Source organism: Pan troglodytes, chromosome 2 (assembly GCF_028858775.2).
Source record: "Pan troglodytes isolate AG18354 chromosome 2, NHGRI_mPanTro3-v2.0_pri, whole genome shotgun sequence".
NCBI lineage: Eukaryota > Metazoa > Chordata > Mammalia > Primates > Hominidae > Pan > Pan troglodytes.
The window spans coordinates 168200695-168217208 of NC_086015.1; the positions used below are offsets into that span (position 1 = coordinate 168200695).

Sequence of the window (16514 nt, forward strand, 5' to 3'; positions counted from 1 at the left end):
TACTGAGCTCAGGCTAGATAAGTGACTCCTTCAGCCAAGTAACACTGATATGGACAAGCCTGTGTAGACCTCTTGCTTTGGATAACAATATTAACTGAAGACCTCAACTACTGTCTCCCTGAATCCACTATTAAGTTTGCACTGAAAACCATGTTTCCCAGTGCTGCTCCCAGCCTTGAATGAGCATAGTAAGAACACCATGCAGGCCTATTCTTGGGAGATGCAAGAAAGGTCAATGGTCAACTTTCCCTGAAGGACTCCCCACTCACTTGATTGAAACTTGGTTAGAACTAGGCTGCAATTCGGGATTCTGCCTACCAAACCACCTTCCTTCCCTTCATCTTCATCAAGTTCAGACCTGAACGGTGGTCTGCAGGCTCTCCTCATTTTCTCATGCCCACTCCCTTTGTCATTCACATTATTTCACCAATAAATTTCAAAATTTATTTCTGTCTTATCATCAGCATTTTGGAGAATACAAGTGAACGCAGAGTGTCATGTAATTTCTATCAAAATCTCCCATGGACACACATTTCCTGAAAGTATCATTTCAGTGTAGTAGGAAGAAACTAATCTCCAATTTGTACCTTTTAATTTTTTTCCATCATGCCTCCTTCCAGGCTGAGCTCAGTAGTTGTCCCTCTTCTCAAACACAATATAAGCCCTGTATGCAACCAGTGTGTGAACACTGAATGGTTTCTTAACCAACAGATACTTAATTGACTTAATGGTTTAACTGAATTTTACTATTCTCTCCGAAAAACATGCCTATGATCATGAGCCCACAGTATGCTGAGTTCCCACGACTGGTAGACTAGCTTTGTATTGTCTTGCACTTCTGCTCCTACCAGTCCAAAACCGTGTTTTAAAAGTGTTAGTTTTGTTTTTGTCTCTATGCCAGTTCTATTTATTATTGAAAGACGCTGGACTCTAATTGTTTTGTGACTATCTTTAAATTCTTATTTTACATGAACTAAACACAAACTCAAAATCCATGACAGTATATTATAACTTTTCTTTGTATAAAAGTTACCTGGAACTTACATTGTTAGAATCCAAGAATTCATACTCTAAAAGCTTTGGCTCTACTTTAAAATACCGGTAACTTAATATACTTGTACAGTTATGCGTTAGTCTCAACTAAAATATTTGTGCTGTGAATACATTTCATTTCATGATTTCCTTATTTGACCGTTTTTTAAAAAATGTAAAAATATACAAAATATGTATAGGACTTGAGAGAGGGACTTCTAACAACGTCTTATAAATTATGCTACAATCTTTCAGACCATATACTCTATAGATTTAATTTAAGAACATTAATAAAAACTATGGTTGTTTTTTATTTCACAACATGGAGAACAAGAGGCTCTTACTTCATATCCGTCAGAATTATGGTTTCTGGAAAATGGATAAAATGCCCCAAGTTGCATCCATCTTCTGCAAAGTTCTTCTGTGGTTTCAGCCACAAATCCACAGATGTCTGCTCCAACCTAAATAACAAATATATTTACTATTTATAATGTTAAGATTCTCAAATTTGCCTAGAGCATCACACTGTATGCCTCAACTGATGAATGTGCCTTATATACAATTTGTTTTACTCCTTTTATATATGCTTCCTTAAACCAATTTATTTTCCATTTTTGCTCCATCCTTGTCTCTAGTTGCATTATTTTATATGTTCTTTCCTTCATTGTCCCTTTATGCATTTTCTTATCCTTTTGTATTTACATTTTACTCATTTTTTATTTTGATGTTCTCATTAATTCATTGTAAAAGATGAAATTACTGTATTAAAATATGTTGCTTCTTAATCCCTAACTCAACTTCTTTGATTTGATTTTTCTTATTTAGAATATAATATGTAACTGTAGGAATAAAATAACAAACTGTGACCATGTGTTCATGTTGAGCTTTGAAATTAATTATTCCAAATAAAATTGAGCTTTGCCCAATGTGTACCCATGTAAGACTGCATTATCCTTATTCAAGGACTCTACAGAAAATACTATCCTGAATTTAGTGTTTACCATTTACAAACATTTCTTTATTTTTTCTGTGTAAGTATATATGTATCTATAAACAATATATAGCATTGTTTTGCATGTTTTCTTAACTGTATAAATGACATGTTGTATGCATTATAATGTAATTTCCTTTTTGTGTGAAATTGAATTATATTAATGTCACTCTAGTTCTCCAATATATGGGAACTCATGACTATAAAAATTCTTCCGTGAAATTTATATATAGGCTGAGCATCCCTAATCCAAAAATCCAAAATCTGAAATACTTCAAAATCCAAAACATTTTGAGAGCCAACATAATGCCAGAAGTGGAAAGTTCCATACCTTACCTCAAGTGACAGGTTGCAGTCAAAACTGTTTCCTGAACAAAATTATATAAAATTACCTTCAAACTATGTGTGTAAGGTGTATATGAAACATAAATTTGCTCATTTAAGTCATTTCATTACATATATGTAAATATTAAAATATCTGAAAATACCTGAAATCTGAAACTCTTCTGGTCCCACACATTTTGGATAGGGGTTACTCACCCTGTATAGATATCCTTGTGAATATGTAAAAAACATATTCTTATTCTATGGTGTACATACATAGGATTATTTTTCTGGTTTACTTATAATGTGCATTGTATAATCGGAACTGTTTGTAACCATTTGCAAGCACTATATAGCACACGAAGCTTCCCCTTCTTCATTTTCTTGCCAATTCTTGATATTTTCAGACAAATTTTATCACCTTTCTTTATAAAATGTATCTCACCACAGTTTTTACTTGCATTTCTCTGATTACAGGGAAATTGAGACGTTTTTCATATTTTTATTGGGTCCCTATAGATTACTCTTTCTATAGAATTGCCTATTTATATCTTTTACTTATTTTTCTATTGTTCTTAATTTTTACAGATTTAAGGTAGGCACTTCAAATTGAATATCATTTATAGACTATGTGAATTGAAAATAACATTTCCTGGTGAGTTGCTTTTAATTTTTAACTTTTCAAATGTTCTTTTGATGAACAGAAGTTTTCATTTTGTTGTAGTCAAATTTATGTATGTTTCTCTTAAGATTTATTCTCCTTGTATTCTGCTTAAGAAATTATTTCTCTAACCTGATGTCATAAATTTACCATTTTATATTTTCTTCTGAAATGGATAAAGTTTATTTTACACACATAGGTCCGTTAATCTATCTGGGACTGTTTATTGTGCATGGTGTGAGAAATTGACACATTTTATATTGTTTCCTAAATACTGAGTCAATAGTCCATATAAATAGTTGATACTTCCCTTCACTGCTGTCATTTAACAAATTATACATGCATGGGCCTGTGTCTTATATTGCTGTGTTAATCTATTTGTATATCCACAGTCCAGTATCATTGTGTTAATACCTATAGCTTTATCTGGTTAGAAATAATCCTCATTCTTTTTCTCTACTTCCTTAAAATGTATTGTTTTCCATATGAAGTTTAGAGTCACCTTTTATGTTTCCCAAAATCCCTTTTATTGTTTAAATTGGAATTCCACAAAATTTTGATAACATTTTGTAGAGAATGCCTATTCCTAATATATTGAGCCTTCTTATTATTGAACAGGGTATATCTTTAATTTACTTAGCTATCACTTATATTTTCTCAAAAAGTCCTACATTTAGTTTTAATATTGACTGTTGGTTACAGTTTATTAATTGGTTGCTATAATAAGTGACACCTTATACTAAAATACATTTGAATATTGCTTGTTTTTCCTTCTTTTTTTAACAAATATGCTATAAATTGTTCTATTTTATTAAAATTTTTGAAGAGTCCCCTTTGTATTTTAAAATTTTTCCTCTAGAGATTTTGTTTACATTGTATTAATTTTTTCTCTTATTTTAATTACTTACATCTTTCTTTAGGTTTATTGTTTTTCCTTTTCCACTTTTTAAATTCATGCACTTCACTCACTGTTCAGCGTGTCTTTCTTTTTAAGTATTTAAATCAGTAAGTTTTTCTTTAAATATTAACAGCTGACATTTCCCAAGATTTAATAAGTAAAATTGTTAACAGTTAATTCTTAGGTTGTTTTATTTTTCAATTCTATTCAGTTTATCTTTTGACTCATGAATGAATTTGGTAATATGTTTTTCAATTTTTTTTTTTTTTTGAGATAGGGTCTCAAAAAAGTGAGTCCCAATCTTGGCTCTGTGCAACCTCCACCTCCCAGGTTCAAACGATTCTCCTGCCTCAGCTTCCCAAGTAGCTGGGACTACAGGTGCCTGCCATCATGCCCGTCTTTTTGTATTTTTCGTAGAGACAGGGTTTCACCATGTTGGCCAGGCTGGTCTCAAACTCCTGACCTCAAGTGATCCACCTACCTCGGCTTCTCAAATTGCTGGGATTACAGGAGTAAGCCACCTTGTCCAGCCTATTTTTCAATTTTCAAACACAAGATTGTGTGGGTGGGGGGGGTGTTACTTTTATTGATCGGGTTTTTGGTGTTTGTTTTATTTGTGCATATGAAAGAAAACAAATCACTACAGTTTTATAATGCCTTCTACATTATTGTTGTTATGTGGTGTCTCTCTTTAGTCTTGAATATCAATATTGGATACTATGTTTTTGTTTGATAGAGTTAGACTTCTCAGATATTTCATGTCTACAATTCCTAGTACACATTTTCTCCACTTTTGAAATTTTAAACGTTTTCTTCTGTTCTTATGTTTTATATATATTGTAAACAAAAGATTATCTTTTAAAATCTAAACTGGTAATCTAGTATTTTAAATAGACTTAGACTTCTGACATTTGTTTTTATAACCAATATATTTGAACTTTTCTTCACCATCTTATTTTTTTCTTTACATCTTTCATATAAGCTTTTCTATGCTGTTTATATTTATATTTGTTTTCCTCAATTATCTTGATTTCATTGAATTTTATTAGTTCTACATTCCCACTTTAATGGTTGGAAATTATAGATACCATCTGTATTCTTATTTTCCTCATAAACTCCATAAAAATAAAAAAAAACTGAATTATTTCTGTAACATGCCTTTTGATCATTTCACTAAAATTAATTGATTACATTAAAAATTAATGTAATTGTAGCTTTTATGAGTAACACTGTATGAAACTGTCTTACCAAAGGTATTCCAAACAAACTGAACTCCAGCATTCCAGTTATAGACCATTCCATTTGTTCCCATGAAGCAGTATTGTCTCCTAACCAATGTGCAGCATGTCTTCCAGATCCAGCAAATGTTGAGCGGGTAAGAATGAAGCTTCTCTTATTAGGAAAAACTTTTTGTACAGCTCTAAAAATAAAAGCAAATTAACAAATACAATTTATTTTTAAAAATAAAGTTGGTATTTAAATTCTAAAATTTCATAATTCCAAAGCCATGTGATATAGTTTGGCTGTGTCCCCACCCAAATCTCATCTTGAATTGTAACTTCCACAATTCCCAGATGTTGTGAGAGAAACCCGATAGGAGGTGATTGAATTATGGGGGTGGGTCTTTCCTGCACTGTTCTTATGATAGTTAATGAGTCTCATGAGATCTGATGGTTTTAAAGAAATAGGAGTTTCCCTGAACAAGCTCTCTCTTTGCCTGCTGCCATCCACCTAAGATGTTACTTGCTTCTCCTTGTCTTCTGCCATGATTGTGAGGCCCCCCCAGCCATGTGGAACTGTAAATCCAATAAACCTCCTTCTTTAGTAAATTGCCCAGTCTCAGGTATGTCTTATCAGTGGCATGAAACTGGGCTAATACACCATGCCATAATATTTATAATAATTATGTCAAAATTTTATATCAATTTTGTATTTTGTTATTAATATTTACTTATTTAAATATATTCTGGTAAAATACAGTGAAAAGGAATTTTTAGAAATCACTAAATTTTGAATGACTCCAATTATCCTTTATCAAATTACATAAACATGGGCATTTGGTATCCACTCAACATTTGGTTTTGAAATATACTATTTAAAGTAATTGAATTCCCTTATAAATAGAAAATATTATACCTGAACTTGAACCTAATACATTTTTTGTAGTGTGGTGACTCCAATTATATATTTATTTCTACATTTTCAAATATTAGCCGGCAAGGTTGGGATAAAACTTACGTATTTAAGAAGATTTTTTTTTTTTAGTTTCTAGAAGTTAACCACCGTCCACAACTACAAGCATCACTCACGTTACCTAACTATTATTGATAACATTTTCATAATTGGAAACAATTAGGAAATGTGTAACTACATTCTCAAGTGCTTTTCCATGTTATAATCTTTATTATATTGAAACATAGCCTGTTTTTTCCTTTCCTAGGATATAATAACTTAAACACTGCTTCATGTAATACTCCATTGAGTTTACAAAGTAAATTAAAGTAACACCATGAATACAGTGGTTAAGAGTTCTGGTATCAGTATGATTTAAGACCATAAAAATACAAATTTGAATAAACACTCAATCACAACTGTTTAATTATGAGAAAATCGTAAGTATATTGAGAATAGTATTTGGTTTACTGACTATTGTATCACAGGACCATAAACAATGCTTGAAAATTAGCAGATAATGAACATATGATTGTTTTCTTCTTTTGTTTTGTATCATATTTTATAAAAATGTATTAGAAAATTAGTTAGAAGGATATTAATTAGAAAACTACGTTTTAATTAAAATACTTCTTTTTGAAAAATAGTTAAAGACCTATTCTTGGGGCAATATTTTCACAGGCCAATTGTGAGATGCAAGCTTAAAACACAGTTATATTCAGAAATGGTAAAATTTTGAAGGATAATTTAAATCTAGGAGTTACAAAAAAGGGTCTTAGTTAAATATATATATACATATATATGTGTATATATATATGTATATATATGTATATATATATATATATAGAGAGAGAGAGAGTCATTCTTTTTTGTTTGTTTGTTTTTGGAGACTGAGTCTAGCTCTGTCACCCAGGCTGGAGTGCAGTGGCATGATCTCGGCTCACTGCAACCTCTGCCTCCTGGGTTCAAACTATTCTTCTGCCTCAGCCTCCGAAGTAACTGGGATTACAGGTGCCTGCCACCTCGCCCAGCTAGATTTGTATTTTTAATAGAGACTGGGTTTTGCCATGTTGGCCAGGCTGGTCTCAGACTCCTGACTTCAGGTGTTCTGCCTGCCTCGGCCTCCCAATGTGCTGGGGTTACATGTGTGAGCCACTGCACCCAGCCTACCATGTCATTCTTAATAAATGAGTCCCAAATTCATGAATATTAGTAAGAGAACTGATATTTTGAATGCCATAACTTTTTAGCAGGCATAAAATATTATCTTTCTTTTTTTCAACTTTGCTATTTCCTAACTATGAATACATTGATAAATTATCAAAAACATTTTTAAGCAATAAATATGAAAGAAGTCTTTGAATGAAATTGCACTTACTGCTCTGTGGCTATAGCCATGCTGTATCCATAGAGGCTATGAACATCATACTGTTTACCCCAGTTCTGCACAGCATCCATGCAAATTGTTTTGGAATACATGAGTTTGTCAAGAATATCTTTGAGAAAATACATAAGAAACATTTCTTATATTTTTCCATTATAAATGTTATAATATATATTTTCCATCATAAATGTCATATTCCTTTTCATTTGTGTAATGAAATTCCATATTTGGTCAAAAACAATGACAAAGGACAATCCAATTAAACCTAAAATAAGTTCCAATTAGGTCCTCATCTTTCACTCTTGCTAAACTTGGATTAACTATTAGATTTATATTTACATTGGCAAATACTCTGTTTCCTAACTTTGATAACAAATAATTTAACTTTAAAAATAACCTTTAACAATATAGAAATATACCTATACCAAACTATATTGTACATCATATATTTATGGACCAATTTTAAAGCCTTATATTAGATTTGTCTATTTAAATATAATCCTAGGCAGAAAATATTTGTCTGAAGAAAAGATAAACAAATTGATTTTATGGTTTTAGAACTATACCAAAAATTGTAATTTAGAAATATATGTTAGAAATTACTAGTCAACTACAAAATTATTCTCAATTAAAACAGTAATTAGATAACCAAATAAATTTTACCAGGAGTAAACGGTGGATAATTCAATTTGTTTACATTACATCCTTTTGTTGAACCTTGAATAAAGCTGGAAACTTCATTCATGTCCTGAATGGATACAAAATGAAGAACAGCAGATTTTACATAATTATAAATCCTATTAGCAGAAACTCTCTAGTTGTTTGTAAATGTTTTATATAAGATAACCATAATGCTCGTTAATTCCTAGAAGATAAATATAAGCTACCAACCTAAAAATAAACAGAATGTCTATATCAGATAAGTATCTTAGATGGGATAGAGAGATTTTAAACAATCAAAATGTAGTTCATGTGTCTAGTTTTGATTATATATAATTACATTAATTATAAGTATTAAGTCATTTCTAAATAGCTGTTAGTCTTCTCATTATGAGTCCATTAATGTACACATTCCTTGCATATTCATTGATTCAATATGTTTGGTTTCATTTAAACTTTACCTAGTTTCTATGATGTGCTAAGCACATTGCTAGCAGCAAAATTTGCCTACCAACAGCTCCTATACACTCATAAAAGAATGAAAGCTGTAAAAAGGCAAATAGCCTTTAGTGTTTTAATTAAAATAGTTATGGCTTCACAGAATCTCTGAAACATTCAGAGGACCCCAGGTGAGCATGATCACACTCTGAAAACCAAGACCTAAACAGCTCTTGAAGAAATAGTGGTGGGATATTATGTCCATGGATTTTCTAGCCATTTTAACATAGGCCCCAATCTCATCCCACTGCCAGCTAGCTATGTGACCGTAACCCAGTTAAGTCTTTGCACTAAAAAAGATAAATTTTATAAAATCATATATCACAGTACATATACTCAAGAAATATGCATTTCATCTTTCTTCTCTGCAAACTGTGTTGAGGACTTCTATAAGCCTTATTTTTCTCATCTCTATAATAGTCTCCTTTCACATAAAGACATCACATTCAGTCACATCCTTGTCTGTGTTACTTTTATTTCTCTCAGAAAAAGTAGATTTTCTTAATTACATTTCCTTTTCCCCATCCACATCATGCCCATATTTTAAGACTCACTGCTTTTCAGCTTCTTGAATCCTTCCCCTCTTATTTCAGCTTTCAATCCTCCCTTTAACCTTAACACTCCTATATTAACTTTGCAATCATTAAACCTATCTTTCATACTACTTTCTGAGACTTCCCAAACAGATAATATTTATTAACAGATTAGAAAATATCTGAGACCGATGGTGTCACTCAAAGACACTAATAAAATAATTTTTTAAACACATGTAATGGTGAATCATTTGTATTGTAGTCATTTGTTTCATAAAATTATAACTATAACTAGACATACTTATTTAGTTTGCAAAAGCTTCCATAAATATTGAGTTCCTCTGACCCAAGCACACTCAATATGATTATTCATCTCTATTATTCTCAAAATATTCTCATAAAAGTTTCTAACTATGGATATAAAAAGAAGCTAAGAAAATTTGATACATGGAATTGAAATGATAAATTAATGGTGCTCAAGGGAAAAAAGAATAGATTTGTTATCATGACACATTTAATCGGTATATATTTCCACTTCCCAAATGTTTTCAGAGTAAGCAGAAATGAGAGAAATTAATATAGTTATTCCAAAGTACAAAAATATCTAAAGCTACATTGAATTATTTTTTTGAAATTGTCTGGAATGTTATATTCAATTTTGTTTCCTGTGTCCAGTAGAAATTAATAATGGTATACTGTAGTTACAGAGCAAATAAGTGTAGGTAAACTACATTTTTCTTCATGATTCCACAATAACATTAAATTTTTATAAAACTGCTGCTGAAATGTATAATTTGGGAATAGTGAGCTGCATTATTTTAAATTTTAAAAGAGTCTTTTTCTAAACAATTTTAACATCCGAATATATAATATAGTTGAGGAATTGCAAGGGTAAAACACTCAACTATGATATTAATATCATTTCAATTTGAGTTAAATATGTGTAAATTTGCCATAAATTTCACAAAATCTTTCATCACTGAAAGTAAACATTATTATGTAATTTAAGGATGAACAATTTTTTTAGAAAATAATTAATTGGTTTTACTGAAAATAATTTTTAAAATATTTAAAAGTTTTATTGTATGACCATTTCAACATGATTGAATCAGAATGTGATTATTTTGCCAGCTCACAATAAAAGGGAAAATAGTTTTTTGAACCAAGAATATAAATTATTAACCTACTGAGGCAAAAACTTTTTCATAATTTTAACCATATTTTACATAATACATGACATTTAATATTTTAGTAACCTTCCTTAAATATGTCTAAAGTATGTCTATATAGCAAGATTGTATTAAATTAAACTTACTACCCATATTTTTAAAGAATTTATCTATTGTAGTGTTTTTAAGTGGTATTTTGAGAATTATAAAAGCATTTTAATTCTCTAATTTATCCAAATGATTTAAGTGAAACTACAGTTATTTAATGTCATATACCAGTGCATTAAATTAAGATTTTTAATATTAAAACTAGTAGATTTGGAACATTGTAGTCATGAGGCAAAAGCCTCAGTGGACTGATAGTAATAAAAACATCTAAAGATATGTAGGTGTCATTCAAATCATCTTAAGTCTATTAAAAACTATTTTTTGAGGCCGAGGTGGGAGGATCATTTGAGTCCAGGAGTTCCAGACCAGCCTGGCCAACATGGCAAAACCCTGTCTCTACTAAAAATACAAAAATTAGCTGGGCGTGGTGAAGTGCACCTGTAATCCCAGCTCCTCGGGAGGCTGAGGCAGGGAGAATCTTTTGAACCTGGGTGGCGGAGGTTGCAGTGAGCCAAGATAGCACCACAGCACTACAGCCTGGGTGACAGAGCAAGACTTAGTCTCAAAAAACAAAAAAAAAATAGTCAACTTTGTTTCTGAGAATGTACCTCAAGTTTCTTTAAAATTCCTTAAAAATTGTGATAGTGATCTGATGGCATTTTATATTCACATCTAAACTAAATCTAAATATATATAGCCCTATTTTTAAAAGAATGTGTAAAAGAATTTCATTTTTATAAGATTCACATGAAATGTAGAAAGAATATAACCAAATAAGCTTCTAGTTATTTGGATATGTAAACTTATTTGGGCATATCTTCTTAATAAAATTTATGTTTCCAAATACTATATATTAAATTATTCAGTTTTTTCATTGAATAGTTTTGCTTATTAGATTTTTAAGAATAGAACCAAAATAACAACAATGATATCAAAATATGCATATGTATTCAAAAAATGGAAATGGTATTTTAATTTTAAAAATATTGACTAACACTTTTGTTTTGAAATCATAGTTTTGGTCTTAATTATATTAAGTACAGTAGGCTTTTGTTTCTCAACTATTCGATTATCTCGTAAATGATGTAAAAAAAGAGAATTCAAATTTATTATATTTTATACACAAAAACTATACTTCAATGACAATTAAGCTCACATCATTTCCCAAAGTGATTTTAATATTTAAACCTAAAATTCACAAATGTTAGCATGGAAACTAAATTACAAATCTAGTAAATTATAAAACTATTTTTATACTTGACATAAATATTAAAATTTTATCAGTTGAATAACAACTTGTTTTAGCTGGATCAGAAACAATAATCTGAAGAAAGTGAAATAATTAGATAAACCACTTAGCAGTGTGATATGGCAAGTATATAAGTAATAGCTGAAAGTAGAATATCCACTGTTTATCCATGATATATATTAGTTCACTGATGTTCACTGATCTTTGAAATTATACTGCTTCTTGTGTTTTTTGTTTGTTTGTTTAAGGCTTAGTTACAGTGCTTCTGTAGCAGTGTTGGAAATACTCTGCCTTTCTCAGATAACCTTCTCTCCCACACTTTGGAGGTGAATCAGGAATTTCAGTTCTCAATGAATGCAAGAAATGCAACATTCTCTCTTTCTATAACACAATCAGGCTCTGTCTCACTATTCCTACAGTATTATTTATACTTGTAACTTTACCGTAATCAAAGTGGCTCCTAACTAAGAAAAAAAAAAAAAGACTAAAGAAACTTTCAATATAGGTTAAATAATATAAGAACTAGAATTAAAAATAAAGCTCGAGATCACAGTAAATTTTTTTTTATTTCTACCAATTGCTAGTTATTAGTGGTGTGATATCACTGATTTTACGTTAAATAACTGAAGCCTTTTCATCTTCATTTTGTTACTGTCATCATAGGAATCCTGAAGATTATGCTAATCCTTTACCCAAATCCATGTTGTCAGCAGAAACATAATTTTTCCATCTTTGTATTCCCAACAACATGTCTGATAGATACACGGTGCAAAATAAATATTTGCTAACTAAATGATTGATTGATTTAATAAATAAGTGAATAATTAGAATAATGATTGAATCAATAATGAGCACTTAAGGAAAATAGAGATGGTGTGGACCCAAAAACCAAAGAAAATATAGTCATCCTTAGTGTGCCCATTATGTATTTTTTCCAAATTCTTGCCAGTGGTAATTTAGTTTCTATGCCTAGCAGCAGGCCATCAATAACTACAGATACACAACTTCATTTAAAGAAACTCTTAAACACTTGTATTTTTTTTCTTTTCTGAGACAGAGTTTCACTCTTGTTGCCCAGGCTAGAATGCAGTGGCACCATCTTGGCTCACAGGCAACCTCCACCTCCCGGGTTCAAGCAATTCTTCTGCCTCAGTTACAGGCGTGTGCCACCAAGCCCAACTAATTTTTGTATTTTTAGTAGAGACGGGGTTTCACCATGTTGGTCGGGCTGGTCTCGAACTCCTGAACTCAAATGATTGGCTCACCTCAGCCTCCCAAAGTGCTGGGATTACATGCATGAGCCACCACACAAGACTGTATTTTTCTTTAATAAGTTTATGAGCAAAGTAGGGTTCTGTTTGTTGCTTTTTTGAGATACAGTAATACTTAACCTATTGCCAATTTTTATTTGTTCTGTTCCATAGCTTACTAAAGAGAAGTCTCTAAAGGACAGGGGCTTATTCAGATCATATTGCTGCTGTTGCTTGACTGTTGTCAACTTTAATAAATGTTTTGCTAATTGCACTGCAATAGGCTTATCACCACCAAATCTTATTAACTAATTTTCAGGTAAAGTATTAGTCATAAAGGAACAAAACCTTGTGTACAGAAATAAAATTTATTCTATAAAGTGTATTGCTAAAAAAGAAAAACCTTGATTGGCATTTTTTGTTTTGTTTTGTTTTCTTACTTATGCACACGATGGGTATATTTATCCGTTCTAGGAAAAAACATTATAGTAGCTTTAAATTTTACGTTGAATACATCAGAAAAAAAAATATTTTTTTGACTTAGTAATTTTTACAGATAAATAAGTCTATGGTCATTGACCAAAATCATTGGTTTAAAATAGCTACTTACAATCCAAAGTCCATCATATTGCACTTCCTGATGGAAAATACTGCATTCATTTGCCCACCAATCAATGCAGTTTGGATTAGTGAAATCAGGGTATACTGTTAATCCTGGCCATACCTAGAAGAATAGATCATTCACATATATACATAAAAAATAGAAAAATAAATAAATGGAATTTCAAATTAATAAAGTTGAGAATAGTAAAAAAAAAGTTATTCTACTTCTTTAGGCATATGTGACTCATATAAATTTACAAGAATATCATGACTTTAAAATGCATTTAAAGAAGAGCAGTAAAAAAAGGTGAAATCATGAAGCATTTAGGAAGAAAAAAATTATCAGAACATGGTATAAGGCTGCTATTTTGACTTTAAATTTGTTTTTAAGCATCCTTGTAGGATAGTTTAATAAATACACAATAAATATTCTATATAATATATTTTATATCCCATAAAATAAAGCACATTAGCTTATTTCCAAAGGTGTATGCCTCCCAGCAATTTTAAAAACTGTCTTTTATGTTTATTTGTATGAATAAACATGAATATGATACATACTGGGCACTATTTCAAGTACTTTCATAATTACTAACATATAATCTTCATTAGAATTTTTGAAAGCAGGTACTATTTTTATCACCACTTACAGATGAGGTAGGTACTGTAATTAAAGTCATTTTGCAGATTAGAGAAGTGATGCCCAGAGAAGTTAAGTAAATTGTTCAAAGTCAAACCACTAATAACAGGTACAGCAGCAATTTAAACCCAAACAGTCTTACACCTGAGTCCATGCTGTGAAACACTATGTGTATTATGCTGTCTTTTTCTGATTTAGGCTTCTTGAAATTATTTTACATTATTTGACTTATTACTTACAATAATCACATTAGGCAAGGAGAATTTAATTTCAGATAAGTTGAGCTAAATTATATTGTTTTGTATCCAAACATTTCAAATTGGCTGTCTGATCTGTCCATAAGGAACAAAGCTGGTGTTAACATGTATTCTGTGAAATGTTAATTAAGGGTAGGAAATTGTGTGGGCTTTCTTTTTTTACAAAAGGAGTTCATAATTATTTAAAAGACTTTCACCGGAAACTTTAAGTTGGATGAATGTGATAAGAATGAAGCTTATGGCAGAGAGACAGAGCAAAATGGCTGAAAAGAAGCCTCCAGTGACCATTCCCCCCTGCAGAAGCATCAAATTGAACAACTACCCATACACAAAAAAAGCACCTTCCTAAGAACCAAATTCAGGTGAGTGATCACAGTACCTGATTTTAGCATCATATCAAGTGAAGAGTCATTGAAGAGGGTAGGAAAGAGAGTCTTGGATTGCATACACCACCCCCTCACATTCCCCAACAGTGCCCATGGTGCATGTAGAGAGAATCTGTGCACTTTGTGAAGGGAGAGCAAAGTGATTGTGGTCTTTTGCATTGGAGCTCAGTATTGGCCTGCCACAGCAGAAAGTACAAAGGGGCAGAAATCAGCTTACACCCATGGATGGAGCATTTAGAACAGCACTAGCCATAGACTATGAGTCTGCAAGAGCCATGGCATTTTTGGGCTTGAGGTGCCTCCTAAAGCAGATACAGCTGCAGTTAACAAAGACTTAGATCACAAAACCCATGTCCCTTAGAAAACCCGGAAAACCTATGAATGAGGATGGGCAAAAACAAGCCTAGACTGTGAAGACTATAATAAATACCTAACTCTTCAGTGCCCAGACAGTGACAAACATCCACAAGAATCAAGACCATCCAGGAAAACAAGAATTCACAAAACGAACTAAATAAGTTACCAGAGACCAATCCTGGAGAGACAGAGATGTGTGAACTTTCAGACAGAAAATTCGAAATAGCTGTTTTGGGGAAATTCAGTGAAATCCAGGATAACGTGGAGGAGATTAGGGTTCTATCAGATAAATTTAATGAAAAGATTGAAATAATTTAAAAGAATCAAGCAGAAACTTGAGCTGAAAACTGCAATGGATATACTGAAGAATGCATCAGAGTCTTTTAATAGTAGAATTGATCAAGCAGAAGAAAGAATTAGTGAACTTGAAGGCAAGATATTTGAAAACACAGTCAGAGGAGACAAAAAAAGAATAAAAAACAATGAAGCATGGCTACAAGATGTAGAAAATAGTCTCAAAAGTGCAAATCTGAGTTATTGGCCTTAAAGAGGAAGTAGAGAGAGAGAGATAGAAAGTATATTGAAAGGGAAAATGACAGGAAACATCCCAAACTTAGAGAAAGATATCAATATTGAAGTACAGGAAAGATATAGAACACCAAGCAGATTTAACCCAAAAGAGACTACCTCAAGACATTTAATAATTAAATTCCCAAAAGTCAAGGATAAAGAAAGAATGCAAAAAGCAGCAGGATAAAGGAGACAAATAACATACAAAGGAGCTCCAATATATCTGGCACAGACTTTTCAGTGTAACTTTACAGGCCAGGAGAGAGTGGCATGACATATTTAAAATATTGTAGAGAAAAAAAAAACAAAAAACCTTTTATCTTAGTAGACTACATCCAGTGAAAATATCCTTCAAACATGGAAAAGAAATATAGCCTTTCTCAAGCAAAAGCTGAGGGATTACATCAACACCAGACAAGTCCTATAAGATATGCTAAAGAGAGTTCTTTGTACAGCATTGTACAGATCATCCAGACAGACAGAAAACCAACAAAGAAACATTGTCTTTAATCTTTATTATAAACTAAGTGGACCTGATAGATTTTTACAGAATATTGTATCCAATGGCTACAGACATTCTTCTTTTCAGCACATGAATTATTCTCAAGGGTAGACCGTATGTCAGGCCAAAAAACAAGTCTTAAAATATATTTTTTTAAAAAACTGAAATCATATCAACTATTTTCTTACACCCCAATGGAATAAAATCAGAAATAAATAACAAGAATAACTTTGGAAGCTATATGAAAACATGAAAATTAAACGATATGCT

General features: G+C 31.4%; 1 protein-coding gene across 2 annotated transcripts in view; it reads right to left on the reverse strand.

The window, feature by feature from the left end:
• Window positions 1-16514, reverse strand: part of SI (sucrase-isomaltase) — a 97245-nt gene that overhangs the window by 62734 nt on the left and 17997 nt on the right. For both annotated transcript variants that reach the window (XM_001159286.5, XM_063806569.1), the window contains 5 exons: window positions 13540-13653; window positions 8126-8210; window positions 7457-7574; window positions 5155-5326; window positions 1377-1493 (listed from right to left, as the gene is read on the reverse strand). In XM_001159286.5, the coding sequence (XP_001159286.2) occupies window positions 1377-1493; window positions 5155-5326; window positions 7457-7574; window positions 8126-8210; window positions 13540-13653 (606 nt within the window). The remainder of the gene's footprint in view (window positions 1-1376; window positions 1494-5154; window positions 5327-7456; window positions 7575-8125; window positions 8211-13539; window positions 13654-16514) is intronic.